The sequence below is a fragment of the Anoplophora glabripennis genome, unplaced genomic scaffold (genome assembly GCF_000390285.2).
Source record: "Anoplophora glabripennis isolate ALB-LARVAE unplaced genomic scaffold, Agla_2.0 scaffold51, whole genome shotgun sequence".
Classification (NCBI taxonomy): domain Eukaryota; kingdom Metazoa; phylum Arthropoda; class Insecta; order Coleoptera; family Cerambycidae; genus Anoplophora; species Anoplophora glabripennis.
Window position 1 is genome coordinate 1,546,797 of NW_019416324.1, and position 20,825 is coordinate 1,567,621.

Consider the following 20,825-nt stretch of genomic DNA (forward strand, 5'->3'; position numbering starts at 1 on the left):
TGTGTCATCTTAGTTTTTTAACTAGATAACTCTGTGTACATTTTCTGTCGAAAGTCACGCTCTATAATTGAAATGAGTAGGCGTTCGTCTCAAAACACATTCATAAGCAGTATCGATTAAAACCAATATCATTCTAAAAAACAGTTGGTTTTATTTTCGTACGAGGATATTTACTGAAAGCCAACTCTTAACCTGCGTATCGACTTCAATTTGTTTACTATGCGCTTGAATGCCTCTTTATCATTGTGTACGCTTGTGGGCGATTTATTGAAGTTAAATTAAATTCGTCGTATTCGCACATACCTACTCGTTTTGGAAATCTAAATTTTCATTTCATCGAAAAATTTGTAACTCAAAATGATTTGCACGCTCCATTTCAGTCACCGAAGGCTCAATATTATCTGACTGATCCATTAAAACAGCATGATGCGACGTACTACTTGAACCTCCTGGGGTTGAGGTGTCATTGAAAAGAATCTTGTTCACTATTTCATTTTTAGTACTTAAACTGTCAGCAACATAACTTTCTGCAATTGTGGCTGATTTCCACCCACCATGTCTCTTGATTGCTAATATATCAACTTCTGTATTAACCAGTAACGTTACCGATGTTCTTCGGATATAATGGCCTGTATATGTTTCAGGATGTTCTAGTTTCAAAAACTGTGCAATCTTATTAGAAATCATAGAAACGGTACTCTTGCTGACTGGTTGGTTGCAACACCTACCTGCTTGATGGCGCATAAAAAAGCGTGAAATTTCAGTAACTACAATAGTGTTATCGACATTTTTGAAATTGCAATACCAAAGACCGTCACTACCTTTATTAGCAAATATGTGTTATCGGGTGCCTGAACGAGAAAATCGTTGACTTGTTCTCTTGTAAAAACGTTTGACTTTTTAGGTGTATAGCCGTCATTCTTACGTTTCAAAAATGCTCTCAGCAGGTATTTTGATATACCCAAATAGTTGATTTAATCATTGAGTATTCACTCTACAAACTTGCCTTGCTTCACTTTCTATTTGAAAATCACTTATTTTCATAAAGAATAATTCCAAACCAGCAAATTGCAACTTTTATGTAGTTTTGTTTATAAACAACTGAGAAACGAAAAAATCCAAACAGCTAAGGCGACTTTGTAAGATTTCGAATAATGTCAAAATGAATTGTTTAAGAAACGTCAAAGAATACAACCTAATATTTATTTCATGAACCAGAGAAAACTGTGGAGGCAGATAAAATGTTATACACCACGCAGCAGTTAAGTATAATTTACCAGTCTCGGACTCTATTTCCAGCCCCAGCTCCGCTCGGGCGCAAAATCGTCCTCCACTGGTAAATAATACTTCTGGTGTAAATAACTATTACGCTTAGTTTTTAGACTTACGATACAATTTCAAACAGCAATATTTTCATATTTTCTGGTTAACTAAATTAGGTAATGGCATCGCGATATTTGACAGCAAATTTGACAGCGTTTACTTCATATAAATGTTTATATTTTTCCATTTCTTCATTACCTATTCCAATTTTTTATTTAACAGCACAAACCAGGTTTATCGTCTAGAAATTTATACTGTTGTTGAAAAAAATCTACGTTTTCAAAATACCGCTTTAGTCAATACACTGAATTAATCGCAGTGATTTTTGATTATTATTTTTACTAAAAAAAGTACTACGGAAAAAGTTATTCTAAAATCGCTGTAGTTTTATGCAACGTCTATCTTCCTTACGCCTTCGGCCTCTTTCATATTAAATGTAAAAATAAATTATAAACATTTAGCCTCACCGTTAAGCAACGCGTCCCGACTTATCATCATTCCTAAGCGTTGCAATAAACCTTAATCTGCCGCCGTAAATAAAACAAATAAACTCGGCTGCTTTTACGTCACTTTATTTTTCAAGACCTTATCGACAACGAATTCCCTCAGTTGGCTGTAGGCGCGGTCCAGGTCGTCGTTCACGATCACCAGGTCGAAGTTTCCGGGCGTCGTGCCGTACTCGATCTCCTCCTGGGCCCTGCTCAGCCTCTTGTCGAGGCTCTCCTCCGTTTCCGTCTTCCTGTCGACGAGGCGTTGCTTCAGCGACTCCATGGAGGGGGGCTTTACGAAGACGCTCCACGGGTTTAGGTCCGTCTTCTTCACTTGCCTCACCCCTTGCACGTCTATATCCAGCACGCAGACTTTGTCTGGAAGTAAGATGAATTGGAGCCCGTCACATATTTTTGTTTGTCCGCAAAGAAATAACAATATTTTTCAAAATGAAACAATTTGTTAAATTTATGTCAAACTGGAGCTGATATAGACTCAATTGATTTATCGGAGATGACTAAAGTGGAGCCTCTAATTGCAAGAAAGCCGCTAGTAGAACTTATCAAGTCAAAATCTGTGTTTTCTCGGCCTCTTTCAGATCTAAAATGGTTGTCAAGAGGTAAGATTCTATGCCGGTTCTTTGAACCACACAAAAAAGTACAATTTCTTTGACAGCGAAGGTCATTCTACTTAGAGTTGGGAAATTTGGAAGATTTGGAATGTTTCGTTCGTGACAAGCACTTTTACTCAAACGTAATGTCATATTGATGGGGAAAAATCCATTATAAATTTCAATTTCAGTACTTCTAAGAATTGGCGTATGTACAATGTTTGGAAACACAAAAAGAAAATAAACGAAGGTCTCAATATAAGTAACAAGTGGGATCCAAAAGTTCAAAATTATTTTTACAGTGACTTTGTCACTTTGTTGTTTAGTTCTATACTAAAACAAATTACCTTGCTTTGCTATTTCCTCCACAGCCGCTTTGCTGGTCCCGTAGTAGTTCCCGCTGAACACGGCGTGTTCCAAGAACTTTCTCTCTTCTATGGCCCTTTTCATGCTCTCCACGTCTATGAAGTGGTAGTGTTTGCCGTGCTCCTCACCAGGCCGCGGTTTTCTGGTAGTGTGGCTCACGGAGAAGCCGAACTTGTCCGGAAACTCTTCCAGCATCTTCTTGACCAGAGTGCTCTTTCCGGATCCCGAAGGACCAAATATGAGCAGGGGTCGGACCCTTTTCGGATCCGACATGTTGGATAGACCTGAAATGTGGAGTCAATAGAGACCATATACACGCATACTAACCAAACAGAATAACAGGGAGAGTAGACGAAGCAACAGATGTAACAACTTGGAGGAAAGATAGACCACGAAAAAAGGATACAGCAGATAACAGCGGCGGGCAAAAAGAGGAGAACACTTTAGAGGATATGAAAGTAGTAACAAATAGGAAAACTTTTGAAAGATGGGTGGATATATGGGAAGCTGGGAAAGGGGAAACGGAAGGGGGGAAGAAAGGGAATAAGCGTTAATGCCGAACATTTTACTTATAAAAGTATGCTTACCCTTAACGTACGACGACCGAGCAAACCTTAAACATTTACTGGCCCGTATTTGGTAACTGTACAAAGTTTTCGTGAGGTTCATTGAATAACACGTGGTCTTTGTTACGGGTGAAGTAGCTGTTAACGCAACCAGATATCTCGACTGACTGACGAATAACAATCGTCTGAAGCCTCACGAACACAATACGTTTGTACAGAGAATAGCGTTCATGTTAGTATGGCTTTCAAACTATCAATTCGTTACTTTACCTCTACACCAATTGATCATACATTATCTAGACACCCCTTTTTGATAAAACTGAAAAAATTCAGGTGCCTACTGTTCTACGTTTTCAATTTTTTATGGATCCTAGCCGACCTTCTTTAACTATTTTTTTATAAGCGCTTTTACTACTTTTTACTGCTTCTAAGCAAATAACGCATAATTTATTTAATTTTTACAAGCACTACCCACCTAAGTAACTGTTTATGTTGTATAAGTGGCTGTTTAGATTGATTCACCTTACCGAGAAGCTGGTAAGTGTTTCGTAATAATGCGATTGCACTTCGTAAGCAAATATGTTACGACACATTGATATTTTTACATAATTTTGTAGTTTTCGCACTCTAGAGAACCATGAAATATATATTACGAACAAAGAATCGCAAAAATGTCCATAAAATTGAAAATTTCACAGAAAGTGTGCAGATTTTTTGTTTTCGGCCACTAGAAAATGTATAGAAATTTTATTTCCCGCTGAACGAATTCTAAACAGATTTTTAAATGATTTCTTAGAACACCACCGAGTATAATTTAATTTTTGTAAATGTAATTCTACTTCCTTTATAAAAAATAATTCCTATTTAGTCTAGCTCTAATTGTAACACTTGTTTTTCGCTTGGTCCAACTTTTAGAAGTAAAAAGGAAGCTTATTAAGAAGAACCTCCTATACATTTAAGAGGGCTTGACCTTATTTAAGTGTCGTTATTTCACGGGAACAAGCCGAATTTATAGTGGTCATAAAAAACAATAGTTATTGTAATAGCTGTTTTACATTGACAATTTATTGATGAATAAATTGACGAAGTTCTTCATGAATTAATTCACGAATTTATTGGTAAACAGTGTGGTTTTACACTGCTACAGACTTTGTCAAGTTTTTTGACACATGAATCAGTTCTACCAACGAATCAATGAAGCAAATAAATTTCAAAAATGTCACCTTTCCACTCATAATTGTAGTGATACAACAGTGGTACCGTTTTGACACATATTATATAAATATTACTGTTTGTAAGTAACAAATCAGTAAAAACAATGCAAAACTAGTACGACGCCACACAATTATTTACATATTCCAATAACATATCCTCATTACTGATCTGAGGCTGGAAATCTGTTGGGTTGGTACTTTCGAACTTCACGAAGAAATTGACGAAAATTAGAACATGCTCTCGTCAAGTTATTTGACAGCAGATTTGGTGCATTACACTTGTCCAATTTCTTGATGAAGCGACTTCATGAATTAATTGATCAATAAATTGTCAATGTAAAACAGCTATAATGAATTTATTTTGAGAACTGTCAAATTCATAAATTAAAGAATGAAACGATCGATGTTCATATAAACTCTTTTGGACCTAGTAAATTAGAAAAATATCAGTTTAATCTATGAATCTCTTCTGCACAAGCAGAATAATGTAATCTTTTTTGGAAATTTTACAGTTAAAATTGATTGTTATTTCGTTGCTTCTTTTGTTAAACTTAAATATTTTATAAAACAATAATATTCTCTCGATCACTGATCTTGAAAATTGCTACCAGCGGTGAAAATAGCTCATATAATTCAATCAAAGTATTTATAAAACTTATGATCAAGGATGATACTGAATTTATTGACAGATAAGTGAAAATAAGTAGATTATGTATTAGCTTCAACTATCCGATTTCAACATTATTTATATACACACCATCTATTTATTTTATAAATTTTACAAAATTATTACCATTTCATTTAACAAACTCGGTACATATTCACTTGATGAGTCAGCAGATTAAGGCTTACATTATCATGTATTGTAATTAACATAACCGTAAATAAGACCAATTTTTTTTTTAGTTCGTTTTATATTGTCACACCCGAGGTTGACAAAATCTTTTATCATCTGTTATTGTCAATGAAATAAGCAAATTATTTTAACAATTCGGCGTTTCTCGATACTTTAAATTAAACCGAAAGGACATCTGCCTCTATTAAATGTAAAGGCAAATCGATATGTGGATTTTACATATAGGTTTGAATAGATGTGTTAGTACATAGTATAAGCATTCAAACGACTAATAAGAATCCTGTATTTCTTGCTTCAATCTGCATATATTGATTAGTCAAATCGAATTAGGGGTTCTAATTTTTACCTTTGACTATGTATTAACTATTTTTGTTATAGAAACGAGTTAGGAAGATTTTTGTAAAAAACAATAAAATTTTCTGCAAAATGTTCTCCAAAATGTGCTTCATAGTTTATCAGTAGCTTTAAAAATAACGGTTTAAATTTGTTTGTGTATCCAGGAGTTTTAAAATTGTGGGGCACGTTTTATAAGGGGTGTTCTCAGGTTTTATACATGCAAAGGACTTACCTAACAGAAAATATGTTTTGCACACAGCCTACGTAATGTTTTTGTAGCAATGAATTGAAGTTGCGTTCTGCAGACTGTTGATACATTAAAAACTAACACCCTTTAAACTGCTTCCAATGACACGCGATTATTAAATGGATATGCAGACGTTCATGAAAGGAATATTATTGTGTGGGTCAATTATCTTTTCCTTACGCGTACATCAGTGAAACGGAATTTAACTAACTGTTTCTAATAAGTGAAAGAGTGATAATCTTTTCGAATAAAACCCGCTCTATTTATTATGAAATTAGTGACAAAATCGACCTACCTTTGGCGCCAACGTCGAAACACCTTCGACACGAAACGGGGATTGAAAGTGTCTTGAATTCGTGTTCGATACTACCCCTACCCTTTAGGGCTTCGCCGCTTGCCAGGCCATGCGCTTTCATGTCAGATTAACATTAAATGTTACGAAATAATAATAGGAAATTAATTAAATGAATAATTTACGATTTTATGTGACTCTGGTCGTAGTTCAACGCAAATTAGTAGAGACGCTATGGAAGACGTAATTTCTGTTGGATTTCAAGTGGGGTGTATCGATCTGGGTGGGGAAAATGCCCGAATTTTAATTTCCTGCATATTTTGCATGTAAATATGGAAATAGTTTCCCAAGCAAATCTCGGTTTTGTGTAGTGGATAACGCAACATGATTTTTTTTAAGAACAGTTTTTTTATGACTAGGCTTTAGAATATACCGGGGGGCATTACTAAGACCAAACGGTATTCTGTTAAATTCATGTCGACCATATGTCTCGCCACATTTTTATAAAACGCATAAATTTTTATTTCTAAATAGGTATGAGGATATCAAAAAATTCAGTAATAATTTAGACAGGAGAAAAGTATGTTTGTATATTTTGGAAATACCACATTATGACGTTGTTAATACAATAGATTAACGATAAGAGATAATGTTCGTATATGCACTAATAAAATTAAGATGATGTGTAGGTACATCATACGATGCTAACAGTGGTTGATATATTTTTGAGTACCTACACTTTTATCATTATTATTATCATACAGTGCTATTATAGGTGAGTTCTATTACATGATGGACAGAGGAATATATAGCGGTTTTGTGTTAATTTTTTTTAAATCTATTTATCCCGTTTTTCGGATCGTGCAACATACATTTAACACTTCTGAAAAATAATAATCCTGCTGATAGGTGCGGCGTTGTAATTTTTCCGTCGCCAAAACAAATATTTAATTTCTCAACGATATTTTTAAAAGGAACACGGATCATATCAAGCCATTCTTGTTTGCTCGCGTTCTAATCTAGGACTTGTTTGATATAGGCATTTTATCTGTTCCGGTGTTAGAAAAACGGTCTAAGCGCGAAATCCACAGGAAGGTAAACATTTTATGGAAAGCAAATAGATAGCGGTAACCAGGGGGGTCTTGTACTTAGAGGAGGACACCGTGGTTGGCTGATATACGAGGGAGAAATATCTGCGTAGCCATGATATGAAACGGTCGATAGTGTTCAATGTTTTGGTTGTTTGACAAATATTATTTCACTCAATTCCTTTATTATTTTGTTTTTGTAAAGTATTTTGCACAAAAAAATGAACTTTTTAATTGATGACGGTTTTAAAATATAGTTTTACTATAAAGTTGATAAAATTTATATCTAAATAATTAAATAAATAATGCTATAGCTTATTTTGTCCAACTTTTCACTTTTTAAATATGTACGGGCGTATATTTACCTTTCCAAAATGGAATGATGTAAAGAAATGTTGGTAGTGCACCGGTATTTAACATTGAATTCTATTTGCCTTTAAAATTGGATTGTGTTGACACCTTGGCGTTCAGCTTATTTATTTAACTTTCAATATGAATAGACTACAATGAATGAAGTAACATGGAATTTCACATTTTGTGAGAGCGCTTTAGCAATATGGCGAATGGCCGATAAGGTTAGCCATACGAAACATAAGTAAACAGAAAAATACACATTGTCTAATTTAAAACCTTTTTCTTCTCTTATTATGAGAAATACCCATTAAAGATAATCGCGAAATATATACCTGATCAGCTGTATTAAGGGGTACAATAAGTATATGTAAATCTTTGTAAAGCTAATGTGATTATACATAGTTGAAATTACAATTTTTAATGCGGATTTTGTCTGCATAAAACAGAACATTGTGTCATTCACCTACATATGCAAACAAAATGGGGAGTTGGTAATACATAGGTAAAAATAGCAGACAGAGGGCCAATGATATAATTTAATGTTACAAAAGATTAGAATTTGTAATTGTAATTTTAAAATTTGGCATTCACTGACCCACATAATTCGCTGGTTGAAATTTGTCATCGATAACTGATGAAGGAAACAGCAAAAAAGTTAGAGGGGTCAAACGAAAATGAGGCTGTGATAAATTCATTCATTTGTCATTCTCAAAATTAATAAGGCTTAGTTTATTGGACTATAACATGCCATGACAATTTTTATGTCTTTTACAGGAATAGTTAAATTTTATTGATACCGTACTAAATTCTTGTAAATATTTGGTTTGTTATTATCGTTTGTAAATGTATTAAACCTTGTTGCTTTATGATATTGCTAATATGGAAACGTATTGCTCTCTAAAAATTCTAAAAGTTTTCTAAACATTTCAGATTTATCGGAATTACTTCGAAAAAGCTTTTTTAACCACATCCTTTTAGGCCGTGTTTGTGTGACTATATATTCTGAATAATACAGGGGTACAAATATTTAACCTTTGTTAACGCTAGTCCGTCGAATTTCCTGTGACCCGTATGCGTAGACGATGTAAAGTTCAGGCCTTACAACTGTTCTTTGAATATGCATGGACATGCGGATCATTGAAATATCGCTCTATTCCATTTCCATTAAGTACCCCTATGGGACACGTGTTTTTTTAGCACACCTGGGCGGAGACGCGGGGTATTTTTACATTTCCATGTGACTTCTGATAAGCTTCCTTCGTTATTTCTATGTATTGTTATTTATCACTTTTATCAGTTCATGTCGTACATTAGAATATACCTTTTTAGTAGTGACGCCACATACGCCAAATAATAGGCAACCCCATCGTAGGTACACATTGTACAGTATTTTTACTAGATCGATTTTCGACGTTATGTACTTTGGATATAAGTGCCAAAAAAATGTATTCTTGTCATGACCTTAAATATCGCGATATTCGGGCAATATTAGGAATATTTAAAAAGTTTCAAACCACAAGTGACAAACTAAAAGAATTATAGAATTTACATTTTAAAATTTATAGAACAGTATTGACTTTTATAGTAATTAGAAATTAAAATTATATCAATGTTACTGAGCCAAGTAGCCTCGCAACAGGATATCATTCAAGAAAAGTTTGGTTCTGGTTAAGAGTACGTAATAAACCACTTGAAGAAAAAAAACACTCGATAAACAGACTAACACAACAGAGCACCAAGAAAAACAATAAAAAATACTTGGTAGAACTAGAAAATGCCATGATATATCAACAAGATCTCACCTGCGTATAAGGCTATTCTTCCCGAACATGCGCATTAGGAATAACACGGCTAATGTTACATTTTTACTTTATTTAAATTTAAGAATATTCTTTTATATCGTTTTTTGTAATTTTTTAATCAATTTCAATGCAACCTAGCGGCCAAACAAATCAGTGCTGGATACAACCCACTAAACATTTTTCAGTTTCTGACATGTTTCAGAAACGTTTCCATTTTTCTTGAAACGTTCCATAAAAAATCCATGCAACCTTCTGGTAACGTTCTAGAAGCCCAAGATGTCCTCCCCAAAATACGTTTCCAATGAAACGTTTCAAAAAATTGGTTTCGGTAACATTCTTTTTATGTTCCATTTATGCCATCGATATTTTTGTTTTACGTTTCAGTATATTTTCAGAAATGTTTGAGTAACATAATAATTTTATTACCATATTTTTCTCATAATGCTCTCAACTTTAGATCATTTTCATTTCAAAAGCGTTTTTGAAATAGTGTAAATAGTGTATTTTTTTAAATATCTCTAATACTCCTTTGTGATATTTTTATTTGTATTGTGAATGACTTAATTCGAACTAAAAAAAGTTACATTATATATTAAAAAAAATAAATATGCTCTTCTAGTTCGGGGATGCGGCAACTTTTACTAAGAATTTCTTTCTTTTTGAGAAACCACTGAAAAAAGTTTCTAATATGGATTACGAATTTTGCCATTCATCGTACAAATAAAAATATCACAAAACAATATCAGAAGCATTAAAAAAAGCTACACATTTTATATTGTTCAAATAATACGCTTCTGAAATGAAAATTTTCTAATGTTGAGACCATCATGAATATGGTAACAATGACGAACTGATAATTAGAAAAAGTTAGTTATGATTATGAATCTTGAAATGGTAAGGTACATGAAAAACAAATAACATTACTGAAAAATAATATAAAGTTATAATTTCTTCTACGCATGGTCAATATTACATATATCCTTTTAATAATAATAAATTATACAGCAGAAATAAGGATACAAAATGATATCTTGACAAAGTAAATATCTGTAGGTATACCTAAACTATTTTATTTAAGCATGCCTATACACATAAACAAATATAAACATTTGTACAAAATATAAAATAAATGACGTCTATTTCACTTGATTCATCCATATTTCAAATAGTTCTCACTGACTAAGTAGTTGCTCTTCAAACTATATCGAAACGTATAGTTGTTGTTCCATTTTCTTAGTTCTTGTCCCCTTGTCCTCTTGTCTGTAATAGGTAGTGGGTATAACTATATTTAGGTAGATGTGACGGAAAATTGGAAATCTCTACACATATCGTTTTAAATATTTTGCATCAATATTCATTATTTTATATGCACCTTACAATAACCACAACTGCACACACTACAAATTATCACATAAAATAGCGTCAAAGTAAAGATGAATAACAACGAAACCAAGCAAACTGACAAACCGCAAACCTAACCTAACATAATACGAATTGAAACGACACACGGGAAACAAATAAACTCGGGCTGTTACGCGCAGTCTACGCAAGTCACGAACATACATTTTTTCTAGACTTGTGTTATAAATATGCTACCACATTTTTTTTTCTAATTATGTCTTTATATAACAAAGGCAAATGAACTAACGCTTGAGAAGGATTGGGGATTGAGAGCAAAATTTAACTAATGCCGATTGTTCCATAGCAAAAATAGCAAAGGGTTGTTCGTCTGTTATGTTTCCGAGATTAATGTTTCAAACTCTCTTCAATTGTAACGTTTCGGCTATGTTTCACTAAATAAGTTTTCAAGTGCTACATTTCTGTAATGAAACAGAAACGTTTCTAGTTAATGTTTCAAATGTTTAGTAAAACATCTCATTTGCAACGTTTCATTTACGTTTCGTGTTTAGTGGGAAGTTAGTTTAGCTTTTAGACCCCAAGAATTTGTGAAATATTGAGACACCCTGTATATTATAGTTTCGAGTTATTTAAAATTTTCGACACATTAGATGTTTCTTCAACAATTGTACCACTAATGCCAATTTTGAACTTTTCTTGTGGAATGAAAAACTACCACACCAAGTTTACTTACATTTTTTAATCTTTCTGTAATTTGAAATTCAAATGCAAACATTGTACTCTGTAATAGTAATACATTAATAATAATTTAATGTACATGAGTTGGCTAGGTACTAAATTACGGATATTTTTGTTCGTATGTTACATTTAACAGAAATCTAAGGCAGAGACAGTTTTTTTAATGACAAAGTTGAATGTAATAGGATACACCATTCATAGACTAAGTAACACAATATGGTGTACTTTATGTATGACGAATAATGCTGATTATTATGTAAATATAAACTGTAAGCGCTTGATAATAATAAACTCTTATCATGTGTACCGGCAAAATGTTAAGCAGGCGCACATTTTTATAGCAAAGCTAAAAGTACAGCAGGAAAGTGAAGTAATAAATAATATGTTCGATTGAAAATTACTTCAATTTCGTAGTTAATATTAGCTTGTTTGTTTTATTGTTAAGCAATAATTTGTTAACCTTGTACCAACTCCTACATATTGCGACAAGTAAGAAATAAAATACCGGAAAATATAATTTTGCTGATAAATACTTGTATTGTTACAGGTTCAAAAAAATGGGTCTACTAAGAGCAACCACTCGGAAGAGAATTGGAATTGGGACACTGGTAATGAGCCAGTCACTAAAGATTCTGCTTTACCAAAATTACAAGCACAGGTAGCCGAGTTGCAAGCAGAAAAAAATGATTTGATGGGACAATTAGAACAGCTAGATTTAGAGAATCAACAAAACTTGGCCAAAGTCGTTGGAATGAAGGACAAGTTGCAGGAAGAAAATAACGATTTACAAGACGAAATAGACAGATTGAAGCAAGAACACAGGTCGAGAGACGAAAAGTTAAAATTGGAATTAAATGAACTTCAGGCAAGGTTTGAGAAAACGCAGAGAACTAATAATGCTGACGACGGATATAATGAAAAATACGAGAGTCTTCTGCAAGTTAATCAGAAGTTAAAAATGGAAGAGGAAGAGTTGAAAAAAGAGCTTAGTGTTCTCAAGAGTTCAAATGCGACGCTTCAAAAAACAATTGAGGATTTTAAAGCGGACAAAGAAGACAACATAAATACAATGCAGCAACTAGAGATTGAAAATAAGCAAATGCATGCAGAACTGCAAAAATCCAAGGAAGATGCGAAACGTTTCGAGAAAAAAAGTTCCGAAGATACTGAAACTTGTGAGAGATTGGCGTCTATTCTGGAAGCTTACGAAAAACAAGTAGTCGCTTTAAAAGAAGAACTGCAAAATGAGAGGGCTAGAAACGAAAAGGTGCAGTTAAGTCTCCCGAACGAAGAAGTTGCAGAAAAATTAAGAAAAGACCTGAAAAGCTCTCATGAAGATCACCAGAAGGAATTAAATTTGTTGAAAGCAGAGATAGATCATGCGAAAAATATGAATAAAGACTTACAACTTGCTAACGATACACTTTCAGAGAATAATTTGCAACAAACCAAGGACCTAGAAAACTTTTCTAAAAATCATGAAACGCAGATGAACGCGTTATTGGAGGAAGTAAACGCCTTAAAAGATGAAAACTCAAAATTACAATCATATATTAAAACAGAAAATGGTGACTTAGTTAAAGCTAAACGCGAATTAGACGACATACAGAAAAGTCAAGAACGTCTCCTGCTCGAGCTACATAATAAATACGTAAACATTATAACGGAGAACATAAAAAAGTTTCAAGACTGCGATAAGCCGTCGGACTTTCAACATTGCTACTACGAAGATAGCCCCCAAATAGCTGAATTTAGCAAGCAGGTAGAAAATATTTTGAAAATTCTCCTCGACTTCAAATGTAAGTGTGAGATGTTGGAGAAGCAAGTATACGACTTATCCGAAGAGAAAACTAAAATTTTAACTGAGAAGAATCACGAAATCGAAAAACTGATACAGAATTCTGAAATACTAAGCCAAGAAGTTATTACCAAGACCGAGACTATTAAAGATTACGAAAACGAATGCAACGAGCTAGCAAAGAATAATGAACTTCTAATTAACGAATTGGGAAATTACAAAAACAATTCTGGTCTGCAGACCATTTCTGAGTCTAACGAGGACAACATGGTGCTATTAGAATCGCAGCTTGAAAATGCTAATAAAAGAATAGAAGATCTGGAAAAGATCATAGACGATTTCGAAAATCAACAAAAACAAATCGCTGATATAGAAACCGACCAAATAGACACTGCTTTGCAGCAGCTAAATATCACGGAAACTGAAATAACCAAGAAGGAGAAAGACTACCATGAACTTTTAAGTAGTTTCGATCAGCTTCAAATAGAATACGAATCCTTGAAGTCGGACTTTGACAATGCCAGAGAGAACCTCGTACTTGCAGTCGAAGAAAACCAGAACCTAAAATCTAATGTAGAGAAAATAAAAGTGGATTATGAAAACACTGAGTATCAACTAAGCGAGGTGAATGTCAGTATTGATGGTTTAAATGAAGAAATAGAAGCTTATAAAAAGAAACTGGACTTACTGGCCAAAGAAAATGATCAGATACGAACATTGTATGAAGAAAGTTGTAAAAATTGTGAGGATATTAAAACGGAATTATTTATTTTCAAAGAAAAGCTTTTAGAAGAGGAAGACAGTAGAAAACGATTTGAAATACAAGTGAGGACCTTAACTGAAAAATTACAAAACGCGAAAATGGCCGAAACTAGTTTGAAGCTTCAGTATGACACCGTTAGTAAAGAAGTTATGGCCTTATCCGAGACAAAACATAATTTAGAGGTGTCTTTGAAAAAAGTGAATACAGAATTGGGGCAATTCGAGACCTCTTACGTAGAGTTGCAGAGGCAGAACAACAAGCTCATCGAAGAACATGAGATACTCAAAATTCACAATGCAAAGAGGGAAGAGCAAATAAAAAATTTCGAAGCTCTCGTCGAAGATCTTCAAACTAAGCTGGAAAAATATGAAAAACTAGCGATAGACGAAAATGGGGACCTGTTAAAAAAGTTGTCTCTCGAAGATAACTTTAGAGTTATGGAAGGCCTGAAAAAGTACGAAAATTTGGCCATGGAGGAAAATCAACAGATTTTTAAGAATATGTCGATGACGGATAAGGAAACTTCTACCAATAATATGGACGTAGACGTAAGGGAAAGCAGTAGTAAGGAATTTGAAGAACTGAAGCAGCGAGAAGCTTCTCTCCATCAGCAGCTACAAGAAATTACGAATTCTAGAAACGAATTAATAAATATCGTCACGACAAAGCACCAAGAAAGTGTGGCATATCACAATGAAATCCAACGCATTTCCCAGTTTTTAAACATGGAAACACAAAAATGCAAGAACCTGGAATTGGAACTAAATCAGTTGAAAAGCAGCCCGAGACCTGACGAAGTCGATGCGAAAAATCAAGAAATTGAGAAGCTCATCGATCAAAACAACTTTTTGAAAGAGAAATGCGAAATTATGGCAAAGAATCTACTAGAAGAACAGTCGAAAGTCCAACAGCTGTTGGGGGAAAAGTCCAATCCTTCCGAAAAAGAAATCACCTTGCAGAAGAAAGTAGACAGACTTCAAACTCATTTAATCGAACTGGAGGAGCACTACACTCAAGAGTTGTTACAAGCAGAGCAGAAAAACGCCGAGCTACAGGAAAAGGTTAACGAGATAGAAGAAAGAGAAAAGAGTTCCAGTACCATGTATACTTCCGTTAGCATTCGAGCTAACCAGCAAGTGGAGTCGCTCCAAAGTCAGCTTCAGGCTGTTATGAACGAACGAGACTCGCTGAGAAATAAAATATCCGACGCGGAAGACCTCAACAACAAGCATGTCGCGGCTTTGACAAATCTGCAGTTCGTTTTGGAACAGTTTCAAAAAGGTATGCTTTTGATGTAAAATGTTTTTATTTTTAATTTTTATTAACAGTTCCACAGTGACAGACGTAGAGAACTTTCACAGCGAAGAAATTTGTAAGCTAAAAGTTTTAAGGGGGTATTCTGGTCTAGAGGCCTAAATTTGAGCGGTTTTTTTCCGAGTAGAATAAAAAAAAATGGAAAACATTTTTACTATTCATTATTTTATAACCAATTTATTGATATTTTCAAAATACGAAAAAAAAAGGTGTGTCCTGTTCGACATCTTTCCAACCCTTGTAGTGGTGTGAAACAAAAAAATAAAAAATTCTTGATCAGTAAAGACGTCTCTATGGTCTGGATCTCGTAAAAAAAAAAGTTAGCAAAATAGCGACAATTTGAAGAAAATGCCCATTTTTTGACTTTTTTAAAATAAAACAATTTTTTTCTCAAAATCCAAGATCCCAACTATAGATGGATATTCAAAGAAGATTGCCACCAAATTTCAAGTAAATGGATTGAGAAAAATTCTTGATCAGTGAAGACGTCACTATGGTCTGGATCTCGTAAAAAAAAGTTAACAAAATTTGAAAATAATTTTTGCCCGTTTTTTAACTTTTTTAAAATAGTAATTTTTTTTTTCCAAAATCCAAGATTCCAACTATAGATACGAAGATTTCCACCAAATTTCAAGTAAATCGATTGAGAAAAATTCTTGATCAGTAAAGACGTCGCTATGGTTTAGATTTCGCTAAAAAAAAGTTTGCAAAATGGCAAAAAAAAATTTTTTTGCGTTTTTTGACATTTTTAAAATTAGTAAATAAAATTTTTTTTCAAAATCCAAGGTCACAACTATAGATGAATATACAAAGAAGATTTCCACCAAATTTCAAGTAAATCGATTGAGAAAAATTCTTGATCAGTAAAGACGTCGCTATGATCTGGATCTCGCAAAAAAAAGTTAGCAAAATGTCGACAATATGAAAAAAAAAAATTTTTTTGCCCGTTTTTTGACTAAAATAGTAAAAAAAAATTTTTTCTAAATCCAAGCTCCCAACTATAGATGGATATATATACAAAGAAGATTTCCACCAAATTTCAAGTAAATGGATTGAGTAGAACTTGAGATATCATGTCGACTATGTCGAAAAAAGTAATTTCGAGAAAAACACATTTAAAATTTGAGACAAAGTTTCGGGCAGCGTAACTGAGATCGCCAATCTCTGATCCATACATTGGGCCTTCTTCTACTTAGATACTCGATATTTTCTGCAGTTCTTTCAGCTAAACCAAACCAACAAAATACATTACATTGACCTTGAACGTCTACCCTGTAATGTTCGCCACGTTATAAAAGTTGCTATAACTCCGAAAATAATTCGAATTTTGAAAAATCCGCTAAAGAACATATTACTGAAGGTCTAAATTTAAAAAATATTCAAAAAAAATTGATTTTTTTCAAATTCTAGACCAGAGTACCCCGTTAAATAGAAAAGATTTCGAAGAGTTCTATATCTATTTGCAAAACTTTTTTTTATTTTTCCTCAAGTGATTGATACAGAGTTATTTTCTTATTGTTCACAAGATTTTTTATTGGATTAAATCAAATTAAAATCTAAATAGATGTTACTACGAGGAAAAATTTATTTTTCAAAAAAAAAACAGCTGATACTGTCTTTCAGTCTATTCTGAAAAGAAAATTGTTGCAAATTTTTTCAATACTTTTGATATATTTTAGAATAAATGTAATTCAGTCTGAGATGTATAATCTCACAATCACTAAATATTTCAAAATCCTTGTCTCATGATAAGCATCTAAAGTAACAAACAATTTTATCAGAAACAGGTAGACAAAACAACTTATAAAAGTATATAACGAGCATTATTTTAAAATCAACTGTTTTTTGAAAAATACTTGCTCAGATAACTGCGGTTTACCACTGAAATCGTTTTGGGAGTTATCTTTTTATTTCCCTTTTAATCTTGGCTTTAAACAATCGTGTTTTGTAGATAAGGAGAAGGACGTTATGAAAGAAACTGAGAGGATCAGACGACAAATAAACGCGGAGAAGAAAGTTCAGGACGATCTAAAAAGGGAAATAGCCAGTTTAAAGTCGCAGTTGGAGGAGAGCAAGCAAGGGTTGCAGGCAGCTTCGCGTCTGTCCGATCAGTTGGATAACTCAAAAAAACTTGTTAGCGCACTGAAAGAGGAAGGTAATATTCCAAAGTCGTTTGTAATTAATTTCTCGGAACTCTCATTAACAGTAACAGTGGATAAATATTTTCAGTTTCATTAAAAGTGGTTGTCCGTGAAATATCAGCTGGTAATTCTGGGTGGTTGTGATCCCAGAATATCAGTCGATATTGTCATGAACTGCTATATCAGCCTCGCAATAACTACCTATAATACCATTTTTTTCTCACGTTACATGTTTAATAATACGACAAGGTGGTTAAATTTCGACGTTACATTTTTCCTTTATCTCTAACAGCTTGTAATTTTTTGCATGTTTGTTGATGGTTTTTGTTGTCTTGGTTTGATATCTTCTTGCAGAATCGCTCGGTCTGAGGGTAATGTTTTGCAAGCAGCTATCGAAAGTTTTTAGTTTATTTTAAATGCTTTTTGTAGATTTACCTTCGTAATTTTATGGAGATCAGATCTTATTTACTTCTGGTTTTAAGGCTTTTACACGTTAGTATTTAAAATATGATGGTTTTTCGGGTTCTTTTGCTGTGGCCGTTGATTACACAATTACTTTTCACTTCTTTACGGTTGCTAGGAAACTTTGACCACAGAGCCTAGCCCGAGAACAAGGCCAGTGAAATGCGATGTAAGTCTAACAACCTGAAAAACCACAATACTTTAAATACTTATTTACTTCAATCATCGTTTAAAATAAACACGATTGCTGCCGTTTATCCCCGCACCCATTTTGATTTTGCATTTATGTATGAGCACCGTGCACGCTTGGCTATGTTTTCTTAATCTCATCTGGTAACTGTGAGGTTGTTTAGTTCCCCAGGTACCGAATGGGATCGACAAAATGTAGTTTTAATTACACCATTTTTTTTTTTTCAAGTTGAATTGTTGATTTTTGCTTTTTTTGTTTGTTTATTTAAATTTTTAGCTAACAGTTGTTTTTTTACAGTTTTCTTTCATTTCCCATGGCATGGAGTTAGCATGACTGCATTTTGGAAGTGCAGGGAGTGAGTATTACATCAGGTACTGGTAAAATTTTGAAAAATCAGTCCCTGAGTAACACTTACTTCCTGTCTTTAACATCGACGTGGGGTGTAACGTATTCTTTTGCACGCAGCATAAGAATTAAAGTTACTAATTACTTATTTCGTGCAATAAGGCAAAAACTTACTTTTCTCACTATAATCTTCAAAAAAGATCACATTTTTTTTTACTAACGAACATATTTAAAATAATAAATTTGCCTGCTAGTAGTAATATCGGACGTACATTACTTATTTTTATTAAAAACTTTTATTTTGCAGCTTCGCAGCTGCAGGAAAAGCTATCGAAAAGCGAGGAGAACCTGAAAAAGGCCACGAGTCAAACAGACGGGAAAATTGAGAAATCCCTCATAAAAAGTCTGATAATTGGGCTCGTGTCGTCTAATAACAACTTAAACAAGGACCAACGGCAGATTCTAAAAATTATCGCCACCGTCTTGGACTTCAATCAACAAGATCACGATAAAGTCTCGTTAAACGCGTCTCGACAAGAGTCTTGGTTGGGTTCGTTGCTGGCACCGCAATCTTCCAGTCAAGAAACCTTGTCTCGGGCGTTTATCGAGTTTTTAGAAAACGAGTCGAAGCCAAGGGTTGTCCCTAGTTTATTGAATGCTTCCGAAACGGAAAAATCCGAACCTAACGGCAAACCGTCTACGCCTCGACAGTCGCCTATCGTTTTAAGTGAAATCGTTTTGCCCACCTTCGATGATTTCCCTCAAAGTAGAAATTCTAGTTCGATACTGAAAGATGTTTTAAAGAATAATAACAGCTAAATCGTATATCTGACTATTATATTTATTCATTTATTATTGTATTATATTGTCTATTTAAAATTGTTAAATGTTTCGTAAAGCTTTAATCTGTAAATAATGTTTTTATTACTTGTTTCTATAAATAAAGCTTATAATTTTTTTAAATGAGCAGTTTTTTTCACACAGGATAATCGGTCATTTCTTTAGGTGAAGTTCTATATAAAATAAAATTCTTACAAAATAAGGTCAATAAATAGAATAATTACTTTTTTTTGTTTGGGGAGATGATATTGGCCAAATCTCCTTTGTGATATAGATAGCAGTGCCAATGTTGGCCAATAGATCCAAATCTGCAGCTTACTTGATTTTATTGCAAGGAAAACGAACTGTCTAATCATCAAATGTTTTTTACCTGTTTTTTGTGCAAAATTACTGAAAATCAATAAATGACTCGTCAATATTTTAAGCAAAAATTTTGAGAAAAGATGAGGTAAGTAAAACGTATAAAAACTAGTGATTACCAAAAAAAAATGACCAAAGTGAGTGACCATAAACATCAACGGCCATTGACTATTTCCTTCCAATTCAATTATTAAAATTCCTTATAAATGTCGATGACTATTTTTCTTTCTTAAATACAATCAATGGTAACATTAAAATTCTCCAAATGATTGGCAATAACCTCAACGAGTGTTTATAATCTTATACGAAGGACATGTATCCAGAATCAGCATTGAGTTATTGGAAAGTACAACAGTTTAGAAATGTGCGATAAACTAACAAAAGGTCAGTTCAAAGAAATATAATTTTTGAAATTTCAAAACTAGTAAAACAATTTTCTCGCCACATACTGTACATTTCCTGTACTGTAATATGGGGACTTTACAATATCTAAGGTTGCATACCATAAAAGGGCGAAAACCTCAGAAAATTTCAAAAAGGGAAATCATGAATTCAATAAAAACGCTAAAATACACATAACAATTGCATTCGTGACAGCTATAAATCTATAGCAATATGTGACCTAAAACATTAAAAAGCAATACGATTTCTAACCTATTAAGCAAACTCAACCCGAAGAAAAATAAGCATAATTTTTAACTACGCCTATGGATGAACCACAACCTATTTTTTAAACGTTGTTTATTGCCAACTTACCTCTACTAGTTTCCAGTTTACCGACACTTGTCAAATGTTTCTTTGGTGGGGCCTTCCTCACGGGCAACGAAGATTCATACGTGTATGATTTAAATTTCACTAAATTTGCCATAAAAGACGACATTATTTGGATTTACGTTACGCCACGCCGTCTTGTAAAGTAATTTTTTAGTTTATAGTTCTGTGGCCAAGCGATAGGGTTTTGTTTTTTTGTGT

At 33.5% G+C, this 20,825-nt stretch overlaps 2 protein-coding genes across 5 annotated transcripts in view; one reads left to right on the forward strand and one right to left on the reverse strand.

Moving 5' to 3' along the window:
• LOC108907652 (thyroid receptor-interacting protein 11) overlaps positions 1-19,528 on the forward strand; it is a 34,944-nt gene extending 15,416 nt beyond the window's left edge. For both annotated transcript variants that reach the window (XM_018711410.1, XM_018711411.2), the window contains 3 exons: positions 12,188-15,482; positions 17,467-17,670; positions 18,961-19,528. In XM_018711410.1, the coding sequence (XP_018566926.1) occupies positions 12,188-15,482; positions 17,467-17,670; positions 18,961-19,472 (4,011 nt within the window). In that variant the 3' untranslated portion in view covers positions 19,473-19,528. The remainder of the gene's footprint in view (positions 1-12,187; positions 15,483-17,466; positions 17,671-18,960) is intronic.
• Positions 1,882-20,816, reverse strand: LOC108907654 (guanylate kinase-like). 3 transcript variants are annotated; one of them, XM_018711419.2, is made up of 3 exons: positions 20,610-20,816; positions 2,770-3,072; positions 1,882-2,189 (listed from the first exon to the last, which is right to left on the reverse strand). In XM_018711419.2, the coding sequence occupies exons 1-3, from the start codon at positions 20,731-20,733 to the stop codon at positions 1,885-1,887; spliced, it is 732 nt and encodes a 243-aa protein (XP_018566935.1). In that variant the 5' UTR covers positions 20,734-20,816; the 3' UTR covers positions 1,882-1,884. The 3 variants fall into 3 exon arrangements, with proteins under 3 accessions (XP_018566935.1, XP_018566936.2, XP_018566937.1); XM_018711420.2 differs by lacking the exon at positions 20,610-20,816 and adding an exon at positions 6,303-6,344; XM_018711421.2 differs by lacking the exon at positions 20,610-20,816 and adding an exon at positions 3,376-3,519.
• Between the last annotated feature and the right edge of the window lie 9 nt (positions 20,817-20,825).

Coding starts and splice junctions, on each gene's coding strand:
- LOC108907654 (XM_018711419.2), bottom strand. CDS start 20,733: ATGTCGTCTTTTATGGCAAATTTAGTGAAATTTAAATCATACACGTAT. Junction 3,073..20,609: donor TAAACTGGAAACTAGTAGAG/GTAAGTTGGCAA, acceptor TCCACATTTCAG/GTCTATCCAACATGTCGGAT. Junction 2,190..2,769: donor GGAGGAAATAGCAAAGCAAG/GTAATTTGTTTT, acceptor TCTTACTTCCAG/ACAAAGTCTGCGTGCTGGAT.